Below are 26,016 nucleotides of genomic sequence, written 5' to 3'. Positions count from 1 at the left end.
GCAGCAAACAATATATAATTTAAGTTAACATATTAAGTATAATTTTGAAGAAAATAAAAAGAATATTAGTTAATATGAAAGAAAATTAACAAGTATAATTCATTTGATTTCTTTCTGTTTAGCATATTTTTTATAAATAACAAAAATATTTTTGTAAAAAATTAATGGGTGGCTGGGAAATGGCTCAGTGGATAAAGCAGTTTATATACAAATATAAAGACTCTATTGCACACATAAAGTAGCTTCAAGAGCCTGAGAGCCAGCATATAATTCCAGCACTCACGACACAAAGTCAGAAGTCTGTAAGAAGAGCTACCTAAATAGATTAGCCAAGATAGTAAGCTCTGGAGCTCTGACTTCAGTAAGATCCTACCTCAGTGAATTAAACATGGAAAGTGATCAGGAAGATACTTGATATCAACCTCTGGCCTACACACACAATGTTTAATGCCACAACTTCTAAGTAACAAACAGTTATATTCCCAGCACATAACAAAAACCTTCAGACTCATGTCTCTTGCTAATTCTGCTATTGTTCCTAGATGTACAATGTACTTCATAATCACCAAGATCACTAAAAATTACATCACAAAGATACTTTATTAAAATTAAGCACGCTTACCTATAAACCTATGGAATTTTGTTACTAAAGCCCTAAGATGATTATTTGAAATAGGCCAAGTCTTATGCTATATAAAAACTATTTTTAAATATCTACCTAGATGTATGTTTTTCCTAAGATAGTAATCCCTAGATATATAGAAAGAGTTTTGAAGTATAATACATGAACACTTTTCTAAAACGAATATTCTTAGAGTAGTTGCATTAATTCATACAATGCAATAATATCATCTAGAATTTAAAATAAATTTATATGAACGGATAATTATGATTTAATACAAAAAATAGATCAGCATACTTCATCCTTTCTGAGCACAAGTTAAAACAGTGAAAAGGGTGTTACTCTATAAAAAAGAGTGGCTGACGGCATAGCACACTGAAACATTAGAACAAAGGTTGGCAAACCTCAACACTGGGACAATTCTGGACTGAGCTCTGAGCTACAAATGACTGTAAAGCATACTGGAAGGTTTATAAAAGGAAGGGAAGCATATGTGACTAGAAACCTTACATATTCCACAAAGCCAAAAGTATTATCTGACCCTTAAATGAAATACTACAGTAATAACAAACACTGTCAATTCCTACTTTTAAAAAAAGACTCGATTTTTAAGTACCGGAAGAATTTAAGTACACTATAAAACTTTATAAGGGAAGGCTGTCATTAAACAAAGAGCATTAAAATTAAAAAGAGGTGCTTTGGCTTTCACAAGAATGAAAGAACTTGAGTTAAAACTATTTGTATCTGCAAAAATAACAATTTGTCAGAGGCAAATTATAAATGATTTTTAAAAAGCTAATGAGAATTAAAACCAGTTTTTCCCTAAAGAGAACAGGCCTTAGGATTATAAATAGCAAAGATAAACAGCATTTAACTCTCTCATTCTGGTACAACTCATCCCTTGGCAGAATTTTGATAACGAAAATAATTGATTCTTGTTATTTGTGATTGTTCTGTTCTATAAAGTAACTAGGAACCGTTGCTTCTAGGGAAAATGCAGGGTTAGCTTCCCATGATTCACCAGTTTCATTTTCATCAATATATAACCTTGTTTCACATTCATTTCTAACTCAAGGCATTTTATTAATAGATTTTATTGACTCATTAAGACTGCCCTCAAAGCCAACAGCACTGTAACTCGACCTTGGATAAAGCTAATCAGCATACATGGAGGAAGAGGAAGCAGGAAACAAGGAAGAATGAAGAGGCAAACCTTATCAAGTAGACACTGTAATGAACATGTACTGGAGTTAAAAGGTGTGATCTGCAATCTCAGTCGTCTCAGTTTAATAATAGGAGAAGCAGTAGATAATACAACAGCTTATGCCAATGGATCTTATAATAGAGGTATACACAAGTGAGATAGGAATCACCAATCTAGACTAGGCCCTATCATCTACTTGGTAAAGTAGTGAAAAAGAGGACAGACTTTAGAGTCAAATTTGAATGTAAATTCGGTCTTTACTCTTTATTCATGATGTGGCTCTGAGAAAGTGAAACTCTGTGTCAATGTCCATATGTCTAATGTCACCTATCACAAAGGAACTAACACAGAGAAAAGGTTCAGTATATATTAGCTCTTGCCATCATCATCATCATCATTGCTGTCATCCTTAGTCTCCTAGCCCATGGCCATGACTCTATAGTCTCATCTAACTCCAGCCAAGTGTAATTGCCTCTGTCAAGTCAAGATAATTTTATTGTCAATCAGATCACTATCCTGCTTCAAAAAAAAATAAATTGGCTTCCTCTTTGCTAACACACTGCTTAAAACCATTTTTTACCTTTCATGTTCTCTGCACTCTATCTCCAATCTACATAGATAGTCTTCTTTCTCCTAACTCTTATCCTGAGCTTTTTATTGCATGTGTCACTGCGATGACCATTTACTCTCCAAGGAGACTAATAATTCCTTAGGGAGTGATGACAGCTATAGCTAGATAGCTATGACAATTCAAGTAGAAAAGATGTGGGCACAAGTAGGAAATCTGTGAGTTAATTGTTTATCATCTACTTTTGAATGCTTCTCAGCCTTTTGGCTAAAATCAAGTGTATCTTTCACTTGTGGAGAATTTTGCTCATGAAATCCACCATGACATTTTAAAATGTCAGATCTAATAGCACCAGCAAATGCTGTGGGCAGGTTAGAATAGTCTCACTGTTGGAGAAAACTGAAGCTAGCCTGCATTATAATCCGTCCTCGCAGAATTACAAGCACAATATTTAGCCTTTTGATCAATACAATTCAGAGAAGTCATTGGACCTTCCCTTCCTTGCACAATGAAAGAGAAATCATATTTTACACACCTGAGGAAACATGCCTCACTAAGTGCTGGTACCCTAGAATATAGTTATGCAACAAGTACCTCATGCAAACAGCCAGCTGGACCTTCAAATTGAGATTTGTAAAATTCAATTGTGCTTGCAATATTGCAGGTATAAAATGCTTTTAAATATTTGGCTCAGGAACTTAGTGAGTCTATTTCCAGTACCTAATGAGCTGTGACAAGTTGAGATTAGTCATCAAAATACAGGACAGCCATTAGCAGCTTAATAGAATTTTGTACTTTACAGTGCCCTGGGGCTGGTTCACTTGTGAAGGTCTAAAAGGCAAAGGTAAAAATGGTATCATTGAAGGAACATACTGCTGTGAAATAGAAAAATTGTGTTCTAGCCTCAGCTCAGCTCCTAATTTGCTACGAGACCTTTTGTGTCTCAGATTCCCCACTTTTGAAAGGAGGTTGCACTACGAAACATCTTGAGTCTCTCCTAATTATGACACTACATGATGATAAACGACAGTGATAATTTCCAAGTATATAATTTTGCAGCAAATAAGCTATTGTCATACTTTTCCTCAAAAAATAAAAGCCACCAGAAAGTAATTACATTTAGTGATGTTGTACTAATTATATCATAAATTTTATTCAAATAAACATTGAGAATACAGAAGCTAAAGGGTAATTTTAATAATTTAGGAATAAAGGTTACTATTAAAAGAGGTGCCCTGGGAACAAGTATGGGCGGAACAGCAAAAAGACTCACAGAGGGGAGAATACACAGGAACAGCAGGCAAAGAAGGGGGAATGGAAAATGGGAGAAGAATCAACTATAACACACTTTATTTTAAAAGGCACGGTAGTGTTTAATAGCTGTGTGCTAACTTAAAAAATTAAATTAAGGGCCAGAGAGATGGCTCAGGGATTAGACCCAGGTTCAATTCCCAGCACAGACACAGCAGCTTACAACCACTTGTAATTCCACCTCCATGTTTTCTATTGGCCTCTGTGGGTACAAGACACACAAGTACTATACATACATACACACACAAGCAAAATACCCATATATAAAATAAAGAATACTAATATTAAATTATATACACATGCCAAATAAGAACTATTCCCCAAAGTTAATTAGAAAACTTCATTCTGAAGTCCTATTTTCTTTTAAAATTACACATATTTATTTCGTGTGTGTTGTGGGAATGAGTACATGACATGCATATATGTGAAGATCAGAGGATAACTTGTGGAAGACAGTTCTCTCCTACCACGTGAGCCCTGGGGATTGAACTTGGATCTGTAGGTATGAAAGGCAAGTGCTTGGAGCCACTGAGCCACCTTGCTGGACCTTCTATTTTCAGTTTTGATGAGGACAGTAGAGTTTATATGGCAAGAAAAGAAGCAATACAAAGTATCACTTGTATGGACAGAATAGAAATACTCCTCATGACTTGATCAGCAACCTAAAAGTTTTGAAGCATTCAGATCTAGAAGTAGCAATATCTACTACTCACAGCATAACTATTTTAGTTCCAGAACTGTGCCTGAACAAGTATTAGAAGACTTGTTATTCATATCTTATATGTAAAAAGAACTCTCTAGAGCAGATATTTAGGGCACTGGGCACTATAATGAGTTAAAATTAAAATTACTTTAGAAACCAGCTTCTCTGTCCCACTAAGCATCCTTTTAAGATTAATTAAAATATGTCCCTGGTGCTATTTTACTTGGTACCATAGCTTTAGATAGTTTCTGTTACTGAAGACAATTTTATTAAACAGTGCAACTTTAGAGCTACAACAATTAATAACTTGTGATTCTTTCAGAAAGAGATTAAACTATTTTCATATCAATTTTAACTCTATATCCATCCATTCAGAACATGTGTGCATATATATGTATACGTAATACATGCATATTATATACACTATCACACACACACACACACACACACACACACACACACACACACACACACACACACATTGAAAGAGCCAACAGAGCTAGTCATAGTCACTGCAAACAAATATAATGCTGTTATTCTTCTAAAAAGGATGAAGGCAAATATTAAAGATGAGATATTTTATCCTTATATATGAGGGGCTTTCCTAAAAGATGATATATATTTCAGAAAATGGTGATCAGAACAAAAGCAAACATGTATTTTATTTACATTTCTCAGTCTTAAACAAAACTCGGATGCTGTTCTGGGCTGTAAACATAAAAAACAAACTGTCTCCTCCTCCCTCAGAACCTATGTCTGAGGAAACATGCCATCCATTATTTTCTCAGCTTTGAGTCTCCTTTAGTGCTTTCCTTTAGGATTCTTCTGACTGAACTCTGCATCATTATCCCCAAAAGTATCATTTTGAGCACAGATCACTCTTTGTTTTTATTTTAATTTGAGAAAAAGAGAGAAGAGTAGTGCAGGTGCCACAGTGCACACATTGCCTGCCAGAGGACAAGTCTGCAATCTGTTCTCTCCTTCCACCTACGTGGGTTCTGGGATGAAACTCAGGTCAGCAGACTTGCTCTACAAGATTTTTTACCAGATAACTCAATCAACAGACCCCAGAACTGCTAGATAAGGGCGCACAGTGACGCTTTGCACAGCACTTTAATTAGATTTGCTTTTGCATGCTACTCTGAACCTTGTCATTTCCATCTTACATTGAAGCAAATAAATCTTAGAGGCTTTATTGACAATTTATCCCTGGGCTTGTATTAAGGACATGTTTTAGTATGAATTAATGGAAGAAAAGCATTAATTTATTTCATACAAATGTAAGAACCAATATCTAAACTATAAAGCAATTATATCATTTTATCCAGTCTTTGGACATTTAACAATAAATGTCGTTTTCTATGGTAATGATTCACTACTACCTAGCATGTATTTTTTAGAAGACATATGAACCTACATTGTGTTTCTCCCCTAACAATGTTACAGGGACACATAAGCAATTACAATCCTAATCATCTGAAATAAGGAAGGAGAAAATGGGACTTCAAGAAAAAATATTTTCCTTTACTGATATAAAACTTGACCAATACATTTGTTGGATTTTTTTAAATTTTTTTATTTATTCATTTATTCTATATAAGTACACTGTAGCTGTCTTCAGACACACCAGAAGAGGGCATCAGATCTCTTTACAGATGGTTGTGAGCCACCATGTGGTTGCTGGGAATTGAACTCAGGACCTCTGGAAGAACAGTCAGTGCTCTTAACCTCTGAGCCATCCCTCCAGCCCCATTTGTTGGATTTTTAGAAAAAAGTCAAAGAGTATGATTACAAAGGAGAGTCATTTTCCTGTTCAGACACCTTGGAAAATATCTTCTTTATAAATATCATTTAAACAAGCATTAAGGAACAGTAACAGCAAGTAGTGACCCAAGACACATGTGTGGAAGTAACATATTTGGAACACAGCAGCTATCTAGAACTTTTAGGCAGAGAAATCCTAAAATCATGAGAACGAGAAAGGAAACAGGACTACATAATTTAAAATATGTTGGCCAAAGAGCTTTCTCTTAAATAATATATTAGTCAAGAAGTGAAAGAAATAACAATAGAAGAACTGACACAGAGCAAATGATGGTTGTGGAGGCACAAAGCAGTGAGAAAATTAAAAAAACAAAAAAACAAACTGCAGTGAGTTAAAATTGGATATGGAATGGCTCTGCTCTCTGGCAGAAGTATGATACTGTGCCATACCTTACTACGACACCTCTAGGCACATAAAGGTTCTCTGAAGATACTATGTTCTGTGTCTGAAGAACACTTAGCATGTTACAGGAAGTTTACATACACTGAGTTTATAAATCTTCATGATAATCTAATATAGTTAGTATCATTTAAGGTGCTGCTGGTAAAAGGTTTGGAATTAGAAGTTAAACTGACTTAACAACAACAACCAAAACTTATTCTCCATTACAGCTGGAAGTATAGAAATGGTCAGACTTTTATAACTCATTGGTTCAGGGGCTTATGAAGGACTCAGATTCTGGGATATGAATTTTGGTGAGTTCACTGGATCTCTTTGTCCCTCTTCCCAATGTGGTCACACTGAATAAATCTCCCTTTTCTGCTTTCTACTATTAATGTGACTCTCCTAGTTCATTGAGGACAGGTAGCTGTACCTGGAAACAGAATATGGACTCCCAAACTTCAATAACAAAGCAAAAACTAAAGTGGAACTACAACACATTTTGGGGGTGTCTGTCACTCACAGTACACTGGTCCTAACAGGAGAGGAAAGATGGAAATGCCCAGCAGTTGCAGAGTCATTTTACTGCAAGGACATTTTCCTATCTTTTACTTCAGCCAGCACCTGCTGCTTTTTACCTCCACTTGGTCCAGCAGAAAAACATGGGCTGGAGCCATAGCACAGTGGTTTAAAGTTAAGTCCTGGGGCTGGAGAGATGGTTCAGTGGTTAAGAGCACTGTCTGCTCTTCTAGAGGTCCTGAGTTCAATTCCCAGCAACAACAGGGAGCTTCATAACCATATATAATGAGATCTGGTGCCCTCTTCTGGCCTGCAGGAATACATGCAGGCAGAACACTGTATACATAATAAACTTTAAAGTTAAGTCCTGCTTTTCTTCCAGAGGACTAGAGTTAAGTTCATAGCACCCACATCAAGCAGCTCAAAATGGCCTATAATTCTAGCTCCAAGGAACTGGATGGTACCTTCTAGTCTCCACAGACAACCCACACATGTGTGGTATATACAAATACATATATTTTTTCAATTCCTGACAATTTAAAACTTTGATAATATTGGATATTTGTATTTATTTTTGAAATCATATCTCTCTTTACCACAGATTTATCCAAAAGCTAAAAAATACAAAATAAAAATTGATATCTCACTGCAATTATAAAATCCCCAGTTTGAGAATAAGATTCATATATTTCAAAAATGTTAATGCTTTAATATAAAGGTATTGATATAGAACTAGAATCTAATTCTTGTGTCTAAATCAACAAAAAGTCATCAAACGGATTGTTTTGCTCTTTGTGATGAACTTAAGGCAAGATTTTAAGTTTTGTTAAAATTGTTTTGTTTTCTGCTGTTTGTGTTTCAGACTTGTGACTACTTAGAAAGTGTCTTATGAAAGTCAAAGTCCATTTCAGGATCAACTTATGTCTTTTAAAATGACTACTTTGTAAGCAAAAATTTAAATTGACTCTACTATTGATGCCTAATGTTATCTGTGACTAGAGCACATATACTGTATATCTAAGCTCTATAGTACATAAAATATACAAAGTTAAAAGCATGCAAGGTTCATACATACAAAATAACAGGTGTTATTGCTCAGCACAGTGCCTTATAAACAGTCAAATAAGGGAGGAGAGACAGTAACAGGCTGTAGGCAGCCAGAGCCATTCTGAGCAATGGGCCCAGCAGGCTAGAACATGCACAGCTTTTCCTTGGCCATGAGTCAAGAAATTATCCTGAATAAGAATGAGAGAAAACACATACAGATTATGGTGGAATAACAAGGATATCCTTTCTAACCCTTTCTTTCATTCTGAAAGACTCCTCTGACTAGATAACATAACCCTAAAATGTGTCCTCTACACACCCTGCACTTTTGAACTTAGAAAAATATCTTTTGTTTCTTTCCAGTATCTAATAACTAACAAAGCTTATAATTGACTTGGTCTTTGGCACATATAGCAATAAGCATGATGTGTGTATTTAATAAACATGAATAAATTACTTGATTGGTAGGTAGATGGGCTGTTCCAAATGTCAAAAAATGTCTTCCTATCCACATAGCTTCACTTGTGTTCTAAAGAAATAATCTATACAAACACTGGAATCTTTTCTTGCTGAATTCGGCCTTGCTAATGTTTTTGTCTTCAGTACCATTAGTTGCTGACTCTTGAAACCAACTGGCATGTCTTTAAAATAGATAATGGTGAGCCTTCAGAGATCCTCCCACTCTGGATACAACAGTTTCCTTATGCGTATGGTAGAATGCTAACCTCTTAGTGTCTTACAAATTTAAAAAGGCATCAAAATAGCCATCTGGACAATCTTCCTAATTAAAACACAGAAAAAATTATATATACACTCTGATGATTGGTATTTTGCTATTGTATATGAGGTATACTTGTATATAACCTATCTGTAATAACTAGCACTGTTCCCCAAATTATATGAGATTTTGCATGATTGTCACTGCTATATACTTATTCAAGTAAACCAAAGGCTCTATATTTTGGTTTAAAAATAACTTCTATATAGTGCTTCTGTATAATTATGTTAATTATTGCTGACTGTTTTAAATGTAGCTATCTCATATACATCTTATAAAGATTAACATGCATTAGATATTTGTAAAACTATTGACAATTAATTTTCAAAATAGTTTTACTCTTGATGGTTGTGTTTTCATAAAGCCTAATAGTTAATTAGGGATGTTTACTTGATAGTCATTTTTCTGGAAAGCCATATTAAGCTATTAACATTCTACAGAAGTAAGCTGTGCCAAACGACCCTGAACAGTTTTGAAATGCTAGAACATTACTTGCAAGATAAAGAGAATAACCTTCAAGTATGCCAGAAAGCAGAGCCGCCTCCTCTACTCCAGGTACTTCAAACTGAGCTGAAAGGGTTATTGGCACTAATTCTTTGACATCTGTCACTTACAATTGATGTGGGTGGCATCAATTCAGACAAACCAGAACAATTTTTCCTCTGATTTCATGGGGCAATGGAGAACAAACCACCAGAAGGATAATCAGCAACATCTTCTGAGAATATTATTCAGAAACAAAAAGGAAGCTATAGATACTGAAATAAAGTCACCTTGGCCATGGTAGCACTTTCCCATAATTCCACCATTTGGGAAACTGAAACTGGAGGCCCTTAAGTTTCAGACCAGTCTAAGCCTCATGATGGCACCCTGTCTTAAATGAACAAAATGAAGGTGTTCTGTCAGTCTTCTAAGAGTAACTAAAAGCAAAAAGGTTATTTAAAAATGGTTCTCATGTACTGCTAACCTCCTGACACTAAGTGTGTTTTAAAGCTGCTCCTTACTTACATTCTTTTATTACACTTGTTTCAAAGAGACAAACTCCAAGATGTTAAAACAGAGAGTGAGAAATTTCGACCAGCATGACAGAAGTGAATATATTCTAGAGAAACTTATGTTTCTCAATCTGACTTTCAGAAAACTGAAGCGATGGGCCCCAAAGAAATGGGAATTTCCCTTAGAATCTCATACTAGAAGGAATAAGCCCGTTAGAGGGAGAATTTGTGTCTTGGAAAAAGATTACAAATGTTGTTGGACTACCTTAAATGATAAGAGACTGAAGCCCAGGCAAAAACAGGTCAATGGTGGGCAGGGCCACACCTTCTCTGGAATTGCTCAGATGTGCAAATCCTTGGCCTTCTATTTAAACTTTAATCTCACTTCAGGCCCCCAATACAAACCTTGGGGTTTCTAAGGATCAACATGTAGAGTTTCCCTGGATTTATTTGTCCCTCTTTTTTTTAGATGATAAATACATATAAATAAAGCTTTAATATATGACTTTGCATACAGCTCAAGAGTAGAGAAAATGAAAATTAATAGTAAAGACACATTGAAGAAATCCTTTTTCTGTTTTCCACTATGAGAGACGGGGGGAGGGGGAGAGAGCGCTCATTAGTGAGCTTAGATTCTTGCATCTCTCTGCTTTCTTGCCTACATTTAAATGCCATTTAGAATGTGCACAGAAGCTCTTATTTTCTTGAGATCAAAATATTAGAGGGCATTAACAGTAAGTAGTGATGTGCAGCACATCTTAGGATGAGCATGCTTACAAAACAGTAACTGTGGTCTAATAAATATATTGTGAGGGAAAAGTGGTATATAATTAACATTTTTGAATGCCAACTGTGCATAATAAAATATGTTAATAGTGCAGAAAGTATATATACTATTCTGAAAGGGTCAAATAAGTAAATAGATATAAGCACTCAGTAAGATCCTTTAAAGACTTAAAAAAAAAACACTGTGAAAAGGCTGTCTTTTTTTCCATTAATTTATTTATTTACTCACTAACATTCCAGTTGCAGGCCCCCTCCCTTCTCTCCTCCCAGTCCCACCCTCAAAACCTCCCTCTCTTCCTTTACCCCTTCCTCTTTTTCTCAAAGAAGGGGAAGCCCCCCATAAGTACCGACCCAGAAAAGACTGTCTTTTATTCACTAAGCACATCACTCAGCCAGCCTGTAAAGCCAACAAGTTGTGTATACATTCATTTCACATTTATGGAGGAAAAAGCAAACAACATCAAAACACTTTTCAAGATAGCAATTTCTAAGGTTCTTTCTGAGCTCAATTATCTGTTCGAGCCTACTTCATTTAAATATTCTAACAGCCACAACATAGTTCAATTAGCAAAACTGAAAACCAGAAGAGTGAGTGATGAAGAATGGATTTAACTCCCTAGTCTAAGATGGGTGGGAATTACATGGTACATATGAGATATAATTTGCATAAAAATTAAAGCTCTAGCACTTAAGGCCAATCATAAGATAACCAGAATAAACAACCTAGCTTAATGTGGCTGTATAATTCAATAATAGGACCAGAATAACATATTTTAAACACTGAATATTTTAATTAAAATATTACATAAAAGTACTAAATTATTTTGGAATTTCTAAACATTTTTATGACTGTAAATGGTGGCACAGTAATTACTGCATGGCACTTGAAAATTTATCCTAGATAAATAAGAATCCAAGAAGTACAAAAATAAATATAACAAAATACATACTTGATATACTTGGAATCCTTCAGAAATGGCACATGATTGGCATAACTCAACTTTATTCAGTTTATCATCAAGGTCAGACAAATACTATATACTGTCAAAACCGGCAATTTTATTTTAAGGTCCTGAAGGCCATATTTCACACATATATATAAATGTATGTATTATATGCAGGAAAAAATGTAGGCTCTGCACAGCTCATAGAGATGTAGCAATTGAACACTGGAAGCATTCTGTTTATCTGAATAGACAGTAACACTCAAAGAGATGACTTTTAAGTTGTTATCAGTTTAGGGTTCATACGTTACAAAATTTCAAAACAATTAAATAAGCAGTATAGGATTGCTAAATTAGTCTTTCTAAACCACTATTTCATTCTCTTGTCACAACAATTATATTCATCTGTGTCCATATACCCTTTGACTATAGCTATATAAATCCTTCCAGGCCTCAAAGACATAAAGCATACTCTTTTCTCAGTGCATAGACTCCCTTCATAGTCCCTACTAGAATGACCCCCAAATCCTACAGCTACTCAACAGAAAATAGATTGCATGCATTTAAAAAGAATAATATAACATTATATTTGTAAGAACAAGATTATTGCTTCACACAAATAGACATTATTCAGTGAGTAGTGGAATATGAGCTAGTCTATCAGAGCAGGATAGAGTTTAGTAAGTGTATCAGCAATGGTGCTTTTGGAGTACCTGCTGGTGCCAAAAGTCAATGACTATTTACTAAAGACAGAATTCACCTTTGCATATAACATGAAAAAGTTCTTGGTAAAATTAATTATACTGTATCAAAATCAAATACATACTTTAATAGACAGTATTTTCTATACAGGCCAATGTACTTTTAGCTAAATCACCAATAATATTTTCATTACTGGGTTTCCTAGGGAAATATACTTATAATATAACTGCTTAAATATTAAATATTGTTTAAATGGATCATATTTTGTGTAGGCCAAAAGAACAGTAGTAAAAGGAGACTGTTGTAACCACTCTAGAAGAAATGAAGATACCTCTCAACTTAAAGATAAAACTACTGAATCAATGAACTCCAAAGAAATGGTAATTTCCCCCAGGAAATCTCATGTTCAAAAAGAAAGAGGCCACAGTCAGGTGGGATACTTGTCACCTAGAAAAAAATTTCACACAGTACTAACAACTTGCTGAAACCACCTTACATAAGACTGAAGGCCAGGCAACAATGAATGAGTCAGTGGTGGGCAGGACCACACCTGGACTGAGCCTGCTTACGTGTGCCTATCCCTTGCCCTATGTTTAAACTTTACCTCACTTCAGGATCCTAAAAAGGGACTCCAGGGAATAACTGGGTGTATTTGTCCCTCTCTTTAATGTGGACTGTGGATACATTGAATAAATCTCCTTTATCTGCCTTCTACTTTTCATTTGTCTAATTTTGATGTTTCCACTTACTCTTTGGGAAATATATCACCACAAAGCTATATATAAACTCTGTATCCATAGATCTGATTAGAGAACAATGCAGAGTTGTAATTCACCAACCTAGCTCAAGGAAAAGACAGACTCCTCACCTCTTATTAAATGTTGTTCTTCTCCTTTATAACCAATCACTTCCTCTACTCTTTACCTTCCCACTATCATTTGTGCCAAACTGTATTTTTGTCAATTCTTTTTTTAAAACTCTATTTACTAGTTCTTTCTTTCCCAATATCTATCTGTCTTTAAAATAAAGAAGGGAGAACTGTGATTCATTCTGGGTAATTTCTCTACAGGAGTAGTGTGTACGGTCCAGAGGGAAACAAGTGCAGAGGCATACAGGACTGTGGAAATAAGAGGGAGGAGTTGGAACAGGAACAGAAGCTGACTTGAAAAATCAAAAGCTGCTCAGGAATAAACTAATGATTATTAGATATAGATACAATACAAAATGCTAAGTGATTGGTCTTATAAGCAATGGACCTGTAACAGATGTATCAGCGTTTTAAGTATGAGAATTTATATCTCAAAATATAAGATCTCCACAGTATATCTTCTGGTCTGGCTATTCCTATAGCAAAATCCTTCCTAAAACTCATTACTGAGCAACCCTAACCAGTGTATTTGTGACCTAATAAAATGAAATGAGGCAAATACAGTATCGTTCCCACGAAACTTTTTTAAAAAATATCATCTTTCCAGAGAACTACTAAAGCTGATAAACAACTACAGCAAAGTGGCTAGGTATAAAATTAACTCAAATAAATCAGTAACCTTCCTCTACACAAAAGAGAAACAAGCCAAGAAAGAAATTAGGGAAATGACACCCTTCATAATAGTCCCAAATAATATAAAGTACCTCGGAGTGACTTTAACCAAGCAAGTTAAAGATCTGTACAATAAGAACTTCAAGACTCTGAAGAAAGAAATTGAAGACCTCAGAAGATGGAAAGATCTCCCATGCTCATGGATTGGCAGGATTAATATAGTAAAAATGGCCATTTTACCAAAAGCGATCTACAGATTCAATGCAATCCCCATCAAAATACCAATCCAATTCTTCAAAGAGTTACACAGAACAATTTACAAATTCATCTGGAATAACAAAAAACCCAGGATAGCTAAAACTATCCTCAACAATAAAAGGGCTGCAGGGGTAATCACTATCCCTGAACTCAAGCAGTATTACAGAGCAATAGTGATAAAAACTGCATGGTATTGGTACAGAGACAGACAGATAGACCAATGGAATAGAATTGAAGACCCAGAAATGAACCCACACACCTATGGTCACTTGATTTTTGACAAAGGAGCCAAAACCATCCAATGGAAAAAAGATAGCATTTTCAGCAAATGGTGCTGGTTCAACTGGAGGTCAACATGTAGAAGAATGCAGATCGATCCATGCTTATCACCCTGTACAAAGCTTAAGTCCAAGTGGATCAAGGACCTCCACATCAAACCAGACACACTCAAACTAATAGAAGAAAAAGTGGGGAAGCAACTCGAACACATGGGCACTGGAAAAAATTTCCTGAACAAAACACCAATGGCTTACGCTCTAAGATCAAGAATCGACAAATGGGATCTCATAAAACTGCAAAGCTTCTGTAAGGCAAAGGACACTGTGGTTAGGACAAAACGGCAACCAACAGATTGGGAAAAGATCTTTACCAATCCTACAACAGATAGAGGCCTTATATCCAAAATATACAAAGAACTCAAGAAGTTAGACCTCAGGGAGTCAAATAACCCTATTAAAAATGGGGTTCAGAGCTAAACAAAGAATTCTTAGCTGAGGAATGTCGAATGGCTGAGAAACACCTAAAGAAATGTTCAACATCTTTAGTCATAAGGGAAATGCAAATCAAAACAACCCTGAGATTTCACCTCACACCAGTGAGAATGGCTAAGATCAAAAACTCAGGTAACAGCAGATGCTGGCGAGGATGTGGAGAAAGAGGAACACTCCTCCATTGTTGGTGGGATTGCAGACTGGTACAACCATTCTGGAAATCAGTCTGGAGGTTCCTCAGAAAATTGGACATTGCACTACCTGAGGACCCAGCTATACCTCTCTTGGGCATATACCCAAAAGATGCCCCAACATATAAAAGAGACATGTGCTCCACTATGTTCATAGCAGCCTTATTTATAATAGCCAGAAGCTGGAAAGAACCCAGATGCCCTTCAACAGAGGAATGGATACAGAAAATTTGGTACATCTACACAATGGAATATTACTCAGCTATCAAAAACAATGACTTTATGAAATTCATAAGCAAATGGATGGAACTGGAAAATATCATCCTGAGTGAGGTAACCCAATCACAGAAAGACATACATGGTATGCACTCATTGATAAGTGGCTATTAGCCCAAATGCTTGAATTGCCCTAGATGCACAGAACACATGAAACTCAAGAAGGATGATCAAAATGCGAATGCTTCACTCCTTCTTTAGAAGGGGAACAAGAATACCCTTGGCAGGGAATAGGGAGGCAAAGATTAAAACAGAGGCAGAAGGAACACTCATTCAGGATCTGTCCCATATGTGGCCCATACATATACAGCCACCCAATTAGACAAGATGGATGAAGCAAAGAAGTGCAGGCCAACAGGAACCGGATGTAGATCTCTCCTGAGAGACACAGCCAGAATACAGCAAATACATAGGCGAATGCCAGCAGCAAACCACTGAACTGAGAACGGGACCCCCGTTGAAGGAATCAGAGAAAGGACTGAAAGAGCTTGAAGGGGTTTGAGACCCCTTATGAACAACAATGCCAACCAACCAGAGCTTCCTGGGACTAAGCCACTACCTAAAGACTATACATGGACTGACCCTGGACTCTGACCTCATAGGTAGCAATGAATGGCCTAGTAAGAGCACCAGTGGAAGGGGAAGCCCTTGGTCCTGCCAAGACTGAACCCCAAGTGAACGGGATTGTTGGGGGGGAGGGCGGTAATGGGGGGAGGATGAGGAGGGGAACACCCATAGAGAAGGGGAGGGGGAGGGGTTAGGGGGATGTTTGCCCGGAAATTGGGAAAGGGAATAACATTCGAAATGTAAATAAGAAATACTCAAGTTAATAAAAATAAAATAAAATATCATATTTGTGAGAAAGTTCTTCAGCACACCGAGTTAATGATCTATGTATATAGATGGGTTATAAAGAAGAGACTCAGCCTATCTTTCCTATCCATCAAAGAACATCTTACTTCTTTTTTCTGAATTCTGGACTATATCCCTATGTATGCTAGACTATTATCCAGGGATAATAAAGTCTGTGATAATAACAAGTGCCACTAAACTCATCTTCGACTTTAACAGATACACTACTATTTTCTCTAGCTGAAACTGACAAGAAAAAAAGGTAGTAATGCTTCATCTTGGAGATACAGTCTAAGAGCTATTTCTTGGCAGCAACATAAAAGTCTCAGACAAGAGTGCCCTGTTTTAGAGTAATCACCAGTGAGTCACTAACAGAGGACCTGATATATCAGGATGCTTATCAGGATGCTTATTTTCTTCTGGAAATAGTGGGTAAGTGAATCATCTCTAAAACAATAAAATATCATTAAATCTACTAAATGAGAGTCTTTCAGCCACAGTATCATTTATTATACTAGAATATGAAAAGCAATACTAAAGCAATACTTGACTGAAAAAGGAAATCACACACACACACACACACACACACACACACACACACACACACACGTGTATTTTCCTGCAAAACTCAAACTCTTAGAAAAAACTATGGTAACTAAAAAAAACCAAACAACCCAATACAATAAACAGCAGAAATGTACTTGTACAATCTGGCCCTTGTTCATCAGCATTTCAAAGAGTTGAAATTAAAAATAAAAGCCTGTGGAGAAACTATGAGAATGTGCTCTGGCATCTGGGGCAAATGCTGTGTTGGTTTTTATACTGTATGTGTTTTCCCAATAAGACCTGGACAGCTGGAGTTAGGGTGTTTGTCATGACTTTTGATGTGTGTATTCTATCTACCAGGCCAATGCACACCTAAGCTGTAGACTGAAAAACTTCTGGGACTCCAGAATATACAAACAGCCCAACATAGCCCATTTAAAATATGCCCTATGGAACAGAGCAGAGTTCTCTAAAGAAATACAGATAGCCAGAGAGCATTTTTAATTGTTAAGTACCCCCAGCCATCATAAAAATGCAGATTTAAACCACTCTGTAATTTCACCTCACTCCAATCAGAGTGGTCATCATCCAGGGGTGACAGCAAATACTGCTGTGGATGTGAGGGGAAAGGACTCTTACACAGTGCTGGTGGGAGTATAAACTACTTTAGCCTCTTTGAAAACTGGTCTCATGTTCCTCAAAAAAAAAGTAGAAAAAAAATACAAATAGATCTACCACATGAGAAAAAGAAGTATCTATGAAGTGTTCTGCCCCAAGAGTGGTTTCTACATCACACCCACTATCCCCTATGGCTCAAAAACTTCACGAAGGACTGCAAGGTGGGACTATAAAAACCAGAAGACAACTAACCACTAGGAAACATCTTCTGAAGCATATCATAGTACTCATGAATTCAAAAATCCTGTTAGCCCATCTAAGATCAAGCCAGTCAAAATTCCAATAAGGATCAGAGAGAGTCTCCTCAGCCCTAAGGAGGATCCATGGAGAGTTTATGACAGCAGGGAAGGGGAGAGTCAGTTTTCCTCAGCAGTCTAATCCCAAGTATGGAGACCAAACTCCAATTTATAACTCTACACCTATACCCATACTTAATTGAATAGCCTTTATTTCTCTGGGTTATTTAAAAATAAGGCAGAAGGCAGGAGAGCAAGGAAGAGAAGGATGTGATGAAGTTGATGATGATGTTTCCTAACACAGGGCAGAGATGGAGCAGGGGTAGAAGGATAGTTTTTCTTTTCCTTTTTCTTTTATGGAAAAGCTCCCTTTGTATACCAGGCAGGCCTTGAACTCAGTGATCTATCTACCTCTGCTTCCTGAGTGCTGGGATAACAGACATGAGACAGCACATGTGGCTAGGGCAGCTTTTGTTAATCCATGCCATCTATTTTTATACTTGAAAGGGAATTCTCTACAAAAACATCTGCATTCAGATTTTGAGCTTCCTGCTTGAAGGATAATGTAAGACAACATATGAAAGCTCACAAGGGATTTCTTCAGAGGAACTTTTCCTTAGCAAAAGGAAAAGAGTAAAGATTCATGTCATAACCAAATGTCACTGCCAGAGAAGCCTTTCCTTCTACTTCACAGTGGCCTAGTAACACCATGTGTTGCAACACCAACTAACTATTGCATACCAAAAGCACCAGAGCAGTTTCCCATAGAGCACCACAATCCACCAGGCCACTGCTATGGGGTACCAAGCCACCACAGACCACCAAGGCTGAGAGGATAACCAAGAGACAGACATCTTTTGGCTAGTGGCCACACCTCAAATCCCAATGACTCTGGACCTCAGGTGACTTAGACCAATATTGGACTCTGTTTTGTGCTGACCCTCTCTATGGCTAACTCCAATGATTACTGCTGGTGCTGCTGGGCACAACTGATAACTTGCAGGAGACACTGTAGAAGCAATTCAGAGCCTGGACTTGGCACTAACACTGCAAAATACTTATGAAAGAATGGATACCAGGCCATAAGGAAAAACAGCAGCTTAAGGTAATAAGTCTTTCAGAGGTCAATAAGCAAATTCTAATATACTAAGTTGCGGGTGCGTTGAGAACTGACCTGGAACCAAAACCAGAAGTGACAATGCTCAGTCCATGAGGGTAGCCCAGTATCGGGAATCTGAAATACACCTTAACCCTAAATCAGTTTCCTTATGAAATCTAAACAATTATTTGGAGAAATCACCTAGAGCATGTATCCTACCTTGCTAATAGCACTTGAGCAGACAGTCTAATCCTGTCCTTGGCATTGAGCACCACTGGGAATATATGCCAACCAGCGGTACAGGGAGGCTGCCCTCTCTGTTTTCCAATGATGATAGATACTACTGCCTTGACCATTATGACTCTAATCAGGAAAAAGAGTGAGCCTACAACAGATAATTTGTCAAACAAAGAGACATCAGGTACCTTCAGATTCTCCTTTGATACATGCCATGATTGGATAGTCTCTGATAGAAACAGTTCTCTAAAACAGGAAAGGTTGTATGACAGTATGAAAGACTTGTTGCTTCTGAGCTAACAAATCAAACATTATCACTTAAGAAAAAAAAACTTTACAAAAAGTTAAAATAACTTACATCAAAAATATTAATGAAAAATAATTTCTGGTACCAGAAAATGGCTCACAATACTTTTCATTGTCTTACCTGGCCTCTTACTCCCCATTATTATGAGACTTGGTATAGGGCCTTATATAATAAATTGTCTTTTAAAGTTTATCAGATAGAAAATTGGCCTCAGTTAGGCTAATGATACTCAGGAACTAGTATTTACCCCTTAGCCAAGATCCAAAATTTAACAATAACTTTTAAAAAATGGGGAATGAAAGAACTAAGGTAATGCTATCCTGTTCTAACTTCATTTATGTTCACTGAGATAATTCTCAGTCCTTTACCTGATTCACCCAGTGGTCACATCTGTCTTGGCAACACATGTGAGACTTCCAATGGCCTTGACCAGATGGTCCAGATGTATTAGCCAAAATAATTGGCAAGATATATCTAAAATAACTACTATGCTCTGCCATAAGGAATAAATGTTTCAAGGTTATTCTGACCTTCACCTAACTTTCATGTATTGTTCTGGGTTTTGCTTTTAAAATTGTGTATCCCTGAAATTGGGCACCAAGAAACTTTTTCAGAACCACAGCCTGCTCATGGTTTAGCCACCAAGAAAGGATTTAAAAGTTTTAATTAACTTACCAATATGGTTGTCAATAACTATCTCATGTGGATCATTACAGCTGTCAAGGACACTCACTTAGATGTGGCATTTTGTGTTTTCCAAAGGGAGCAAGCATGTCCTACTTGTAGCCTATACACCACAACCTACCCAATACAGAATCGTAAACTATTTAAACACTGTAAAATTATTATTTTGGGCTTTTTTGCGATTTTTCCGGTAACGTGATTCTCCAGGATAAACTTCGCAGAGACAGACAGTATGGGTTGCATTATCAAAAGGTTGGTCAGACATGCCTGCTAGAAAATAAATAAGAATGGACAAGGGCACTTTAGGAATTGTGGAAAGAGCAGGTAAATGGGGCATGGAGAGATAAAGTAAGAAGTTAAGTACCGAGGAGAGGATTCTTGGGTGAAAGCAGAGGAAGCTGGAGAGCAGAGGCTAGGTGAAGTGTTGTTATCTAGAAGGGTAACCTGACCCCTGAGAGCTGATAATGGAATGCCTATAAAGGTTTTAAAGTAGCGGGGCAGAGTCTCATTTTGATGTAAGTACTATGGCAGCACAGGAGAAAATGGATTCCATCAGAGGAATGGAGGGAGTAGAGTCCAGTTATGAGAGTGGTCCATAGTTCAAAAGAATGTATGAGGTCCCAAACTACAGAAATGCAGTTAAGACTGGGAAATATTAAAATCAATGTCCGCTCATTGAATTACGCACACTCTTATAGCCTTCAAGCCTAACAGAGTTATTATACACCTAAAAAAATCATACATGTGTTAAATATTTGTAAACCGATGTTGAAACCCGAGTCAGCTGGCTTGCTTCTTTTACCGCGATTTCTACACAAAATCACCTTTTCTCATTAAATTCCAAAGAAAGTGGTTATTCGACAGGGAATAACACTATGTATAATCCCACACACAGCACAGACTCTGGGACATCTCTGCTCTTGTCTGTTTTGCCCACAGATAATTGTTGAAGGAAGTCCTATTTTCCAGTCTTGGAGCCCCGCCCCGCGCACCACGACAAAAGCCAAAGTTTTGTCTTGTTTTGTTGGAGCGGCTAGTTGCCCCGGCCTTCTCCTCACTCAGCGGGTTACTGGACTAAAGCCCCTGAGGTATAAACAATTAACTGCAGGGGATTAAGGAGGAGGCTAGGCAGGTTTGTTGAGGCTGCAAAGATTAAAGATTCTGATTCTCACAGTCTCACCTCCAGGCCGCCACTTGCTGAGGGGCTCCCTTCATGAGTTACGATAGACGATCCCTTCTACAATTACTGTAATGCTGTGGGCTCAAGCGAGCCGGCAGTGGAAAACTAAGTTTCTTTTCACTTACCCTAAAGGCCGCCATACCTATGACCCTCTCGGTTCAAGTTTTCCAACGGAGAGCGCAGAGGGACAAAGCCGTTCAATATGCCTTGCGTCACCATAGCCCCGCCTTTTTACGCTGGGAGCCGCGGCTCCTGCCCCCGCCCCGCCCTCCTGCTGCTGCTTCGTGGTAGGCGCCAGAGTCTATTAGTAAGCAGTTGTTCAGAGAAAAGGGCTTATCTTTCTGATTGACATTCCAGTCCTCCTTACGTCTAACCTCTCAGAATATTCTCCACACTCCAACTAGAACTTTTTTCCTTAGGTGAATGACTTTTCGTTTATAGGATGTGTCTAGATAAGAACTTAAAACACAAGTTACTGCCTTAATAAACAACCATACAGTCAGTCACAAGAGCATGTCACCACTGCAATCCTTGGGACAATTCAGTTACATTCATTCTAGACTGTCACTAAGCAACAAATCTGTCAGGAAGTTGGTCAGAGTACACTGCAAAACCGAGTGGCATATCATAGAGCACCAGGAGAAAATGACAGAATTTTAGAAAGGCCTAAATGTTATTCAAGAAAATAGAACACAGACTGGCAAGAGAGCTCAGTGTGTCATAGGTACCTACATGCTGCCAAGCCTGACACACTTGGCACAAATTTGGCCCGCAAACACACTCACAATAAATAATATTTATTAAGAGTTTAAAAATAGATGGTATCTGTTGAGAAGGAATGGAGTTTACTAGTTCATGAAGATTGGAGGTGCTGATAGGTTGATTTGAGAAAAGTCATAAGGATTATAGGCAAGCGGTCTATGCAAAAACAATATCAGGGACAGAGAGTGGTAGGTCACAGCAATGAAAAAAACATTGGTTGGTTTTATTCTGTTTTATTGTTTTGTTTTGTTGTTTTTTTTTTTTTTTTAGTTGCCTGTATGTTTTCCAAAGGGAGGCAAAGAAGTCATGCAGTGGGGGACAGAGGTAGGGAGAATCTGGGAGGACATGAGAGAGGTAAATTGTGATCACAATATTATAGGTGGAAATTTTTCATTAAAAAAAAGGAACAAAAAGAGAAGTACTTGGAAAGGTTTTAGCATTGCTGTGAATTGATCTAAAATACATTGTAAGATGATGATTCTGATGCTCTCAGGAGACTATATTGTGAGGAGATATATTATTCTCTGTAAGGGCAGAGGCTGCCTGAGGCCTCTGTAAATAATTCTGAGAAAAAGAGTGTCCATAATGTGCCCATTAACTTCATAGTATTATGTAACTTCATTCACTCATTCATTCAATAAGTAAAGTATAAACTATATACTAAGCATTAATGATATACTAAACATATTTGATACTTAAAGAAGATCCCTTTTAATGAATATACAATGAAATATTTTATTAAATGAATAACAATGGTCATGAATAAAAGAATAATTTTTTTGTTTTACACCTAAAGTGAAGGATAGTATTTATATAAAATCAAGTAAATTCTATTACACAAACTATAAAAGAAAAATAAATAATATTAAAATTTTTCATGAATTTATTTTTCTGATGAGAATACAGCTATCTACATATTAGTAAACACAATGAGGACTAGCAAATATTTCAGTTTCTGGTTTTGAGGTTTAACCTATTTTTAATTATGTTATCAGAATCTAATATTTGTGAATATTCAATGGGTTTTAAGTGATTTTCTTTGTTCATAGTTAATTGAGTATACTTGTCAATAATTAATATTAACAAAATTTTCACAATTAACAGTAAAAATGCAGTTTGGAGAAATTGTGAATAAGCATTATAAAATTAGAGAACTTTGTTTTGCTCAAAACTTCAGAAATTGGGGTGGGGGGCAACATCCTTTTGGAGACAGGGGTGGGGTGAAGGGAAGGAATGGGATGGGCAGACCAGGAAAGATCTAACAACTGGGCTGTAAAAAAGATTACAGATAAAAAAAAAGACAGCACCAATTTTTAGCAATAGAACTGTGTGGGGGTGGGAATCATTACAGAGCAGAGAGAAAACATATTCTCAGTCTTTAGGGGCTCACAATCAAGCTGAAAAAAAAAAAGCAGGTGAATAAGTGCGATATATTCTCAAGCATATGTAACAACACTATCTAAATCCACTTTCCATGGGAATGGCATGCTGCTGAGATGGGCTCTTTGGAAAAACTGCTTTCCTTCCAACCCATCTGGTGTGATTTTGAGGCGGATTTTGAGGAATGCCATTGTTTAGTCTGATGGGAGTCAAAGAGAATGAAGTCTGGAATTTTAGTGGGGATTGCATTGAATCTGTAGATTTGCTTCTGGCAAGGTGGCCATTTTTACAATATTAATCCATGAGCATGGGAGATCTTTCCATCTTCTGAGATCTTCCTCAATTTCTTTCTTCAGAGACTTGAAGTTCTTGTCATACAGATCTTTCACTTGCTTGGTTAGAGTCACACCAAGATATTTTATGATATTTGTGGTTATTTCCAGAATTCCCTCAATTTGATTTTTCATTATAAGATTATATTTCTATTTTCAGGTCTTGGAAATTTTTGTTTATTTTCATACACTGTAGGGGTTTCTTTGTGGATGTCTTTAAGGGATTTATTCATTTACTCTTTAACAACCTATATCATCTTCATAACACTGTTTAAGGTTTTTTCCTGTGCTTCATCTATGTTAGAATATTGAAGGCTTGCTGTAGTAGGATTGCTGAGCCCTAGTGGAGACATTTTGTCTTCTTGTTAATTGTCTTTTTATGTTGGTGTCTAGGCATCTGGAATTGTGATGATTATAGGCCTAAGTGCTAATACCTGGTTTTGTCTTTTTTAGGTGGGTGTTTACTTTTTCTTGGTTTCTGCTTGTTTCCTCTCTGTTTTTTAGGAGTGTCTGTTGTCTGGTAGAAAATTCTCTGTGGATGAAATTGGGGAGGGTGTGTGGATCTGGAGGATCAGAAGGAGTGGTGATGATCTGCTGTCACTCTACTCACTTTCCAGGCAAGGGTGGCCTTTGGTTGGCAGGAAGTGACTTCCTGGGGTTGGGTCTTAGGTAAAGAAATGAGTTGGGGAAAAGAGGTTAGAAGGTCAAAATCTATGGGATCCACAGGAGATGTGCACAGGGGGCATAGAAGGCTGGAGCAGATTTTCTGTTGCAGAACTGGGGTTGAGACTGGAGGATTGAGTCTGGAGGACAGAAGTAAAGGTGACGATTTGCAGTCAGTCTACCTGCTTCCTTGGCAGAAGTGAACTATGGATTAGTAAGGAATGCCAGTTGGAGTTGGAGGCTGGGATAAAGCACTTGAGGGAAGTAGATCTACTGGAGATGGAGTAAGGGGAGGCTCCCATGTGCTCAGCTGCAGAACTAGGGGTGAGACCACCTAGGGATTGGATCTGGAGGAGCAAACAGAGAGGTGAAGACCTGTAGTCAGCCTACCTGGTGGTTCCCTGTCAGGATTGTGCCTCTGTTTATTTCCAGTGCCTCCTAAAATACAATCTGCTGCTTATGAGGTCATACAATAGTGTGATAGAAGCTTGCTCCCTGAAGCACACCTGGCATGATATGAAGTCCATATTAAAACAGATTTCTTTAGGCAAATGCTAAGAGGGCCAGTTTGCTAGTATCTACCTTTTTAATCACATGTGAACTGCTTTGTAAAATTTGGAGTACTATAATATTGGAGTACATAATTATCAGGATATGGCCATTACCATGGATGACTGAAGGAAAGTTTGAGTAAACTATCACTGAAGATAAGGATTAGGAGGACTAATAACTAAAATTTTAAATTCAGATACTCTTCTGTCACCTCAATTGTTATCCTTTGAAATCTTTGACTTATACTCACTTTCCGGACTCTCGAAATCCTTAGGCCTTAATATTTACACTAGCTATTTATAGCCTCAGAGTTTATCACAAATATAGCAATTTGAAATAGAAACATTTGTTATCTTATAATTTCTATGTGTCAGGAATTGGAAGTAACATAACGGGATAATTTTGCCTCCCGATGCCCCATGAGGTGGTAGTCAAGTGGGTAGAGCTGAAGTTATCAGAAGACTTGATTGAAGCTGTATTGTCTGATGAGTCACTAAATGGTTGCAAGGAGCTATGAATTATTTGCCATTTCAATTTCTCCATCAAGTTTTTGAGTATTCCCATGTCATGACAACTAGCTTCTCACAGAATAAGTTGTACAAGAGAAAGTGCAAGGAGGAAGTTATAGTGCCTTTTATGTACCAATCATGAATGTCACTCTCTGTCACTTCAACTACATTCTTCGATTTATTAGAAATGAGTCACTAAGTAAAACACCTACACCAGGATAGGGGAATCATATTCTAGCTTTAGATGGGTATAAACACATTATGTTTTGTGTATTTCAAAGGTACCAAAGTTTCTTTTCTTTTTTTATTATCTGTTAGCAACACTGATATAATTTTGTCTTCTAAGTAGCATAGATTCCATGCTATATATCTTCAACAACTTTGTTTGCGATGAACTCAAATATTAAGGCTCCTTGATAGTAGAAAATACTACATACCAATAATGATGATAAATTATTTACTTTCTTCTCTTACAAACCACTCAGTCCAGGCCTGATTTGTAGCTCAACTGTTTTCAGGAACTGAGGCCCCCTTTATCATGTTCAAGCATCCCAAAATACAAACCCATTTTCTGGTTCA

At 37.1% G+C, this 26,016-nt stretch overlaps 1 protein-coding gene across 2 annotated transcripts in view; it reads right to left on the bottom strand.

The window, feature by feature from the left end:
• Positions 1-21,476, bottom strand: part of Apool (apolipoprotein O-like) — a 65,926-nt gene extending 44,450 nt beyond the window's left edge. Inside the window, 1 exon segment of one of the 2 annotated variants that reach the window (NM_001393716.1) lies at positions 21,365-21,476. In NM_001393716.1, coding sequence (NP_001380645.1) covers positions 21,365-21,379 — 15 coding nt within the window. In that variant the 5' untranslated portion in view covers positions 21,380-21,476. 2 annotated transcript variants of the gene reach the window in all.
• Positions 21,477-26,016: the final 4,540 nt, after the last annotated feature.

Source organism: Rattus norvegicus, chromosome X (genome assembly GCF_021556685.1).
Source record: "Rattus norvegicus strain SHRSP/BbbUtx chromosome X, alternate assembly SHRSP_T2T, whole genome shotgun sequence".
NCBI classification, from domain to species: Eukaryota; Metazoa; Chordata; class Mammalia; order Rodentia; family Muridae; genus Rattus; species Rattus norvegicus.
The sequence above is the reverse complement of the archived record's forward strand: the minus strand, read 5'-3'. Positions and strand labels throughout refer to the sequence as shown.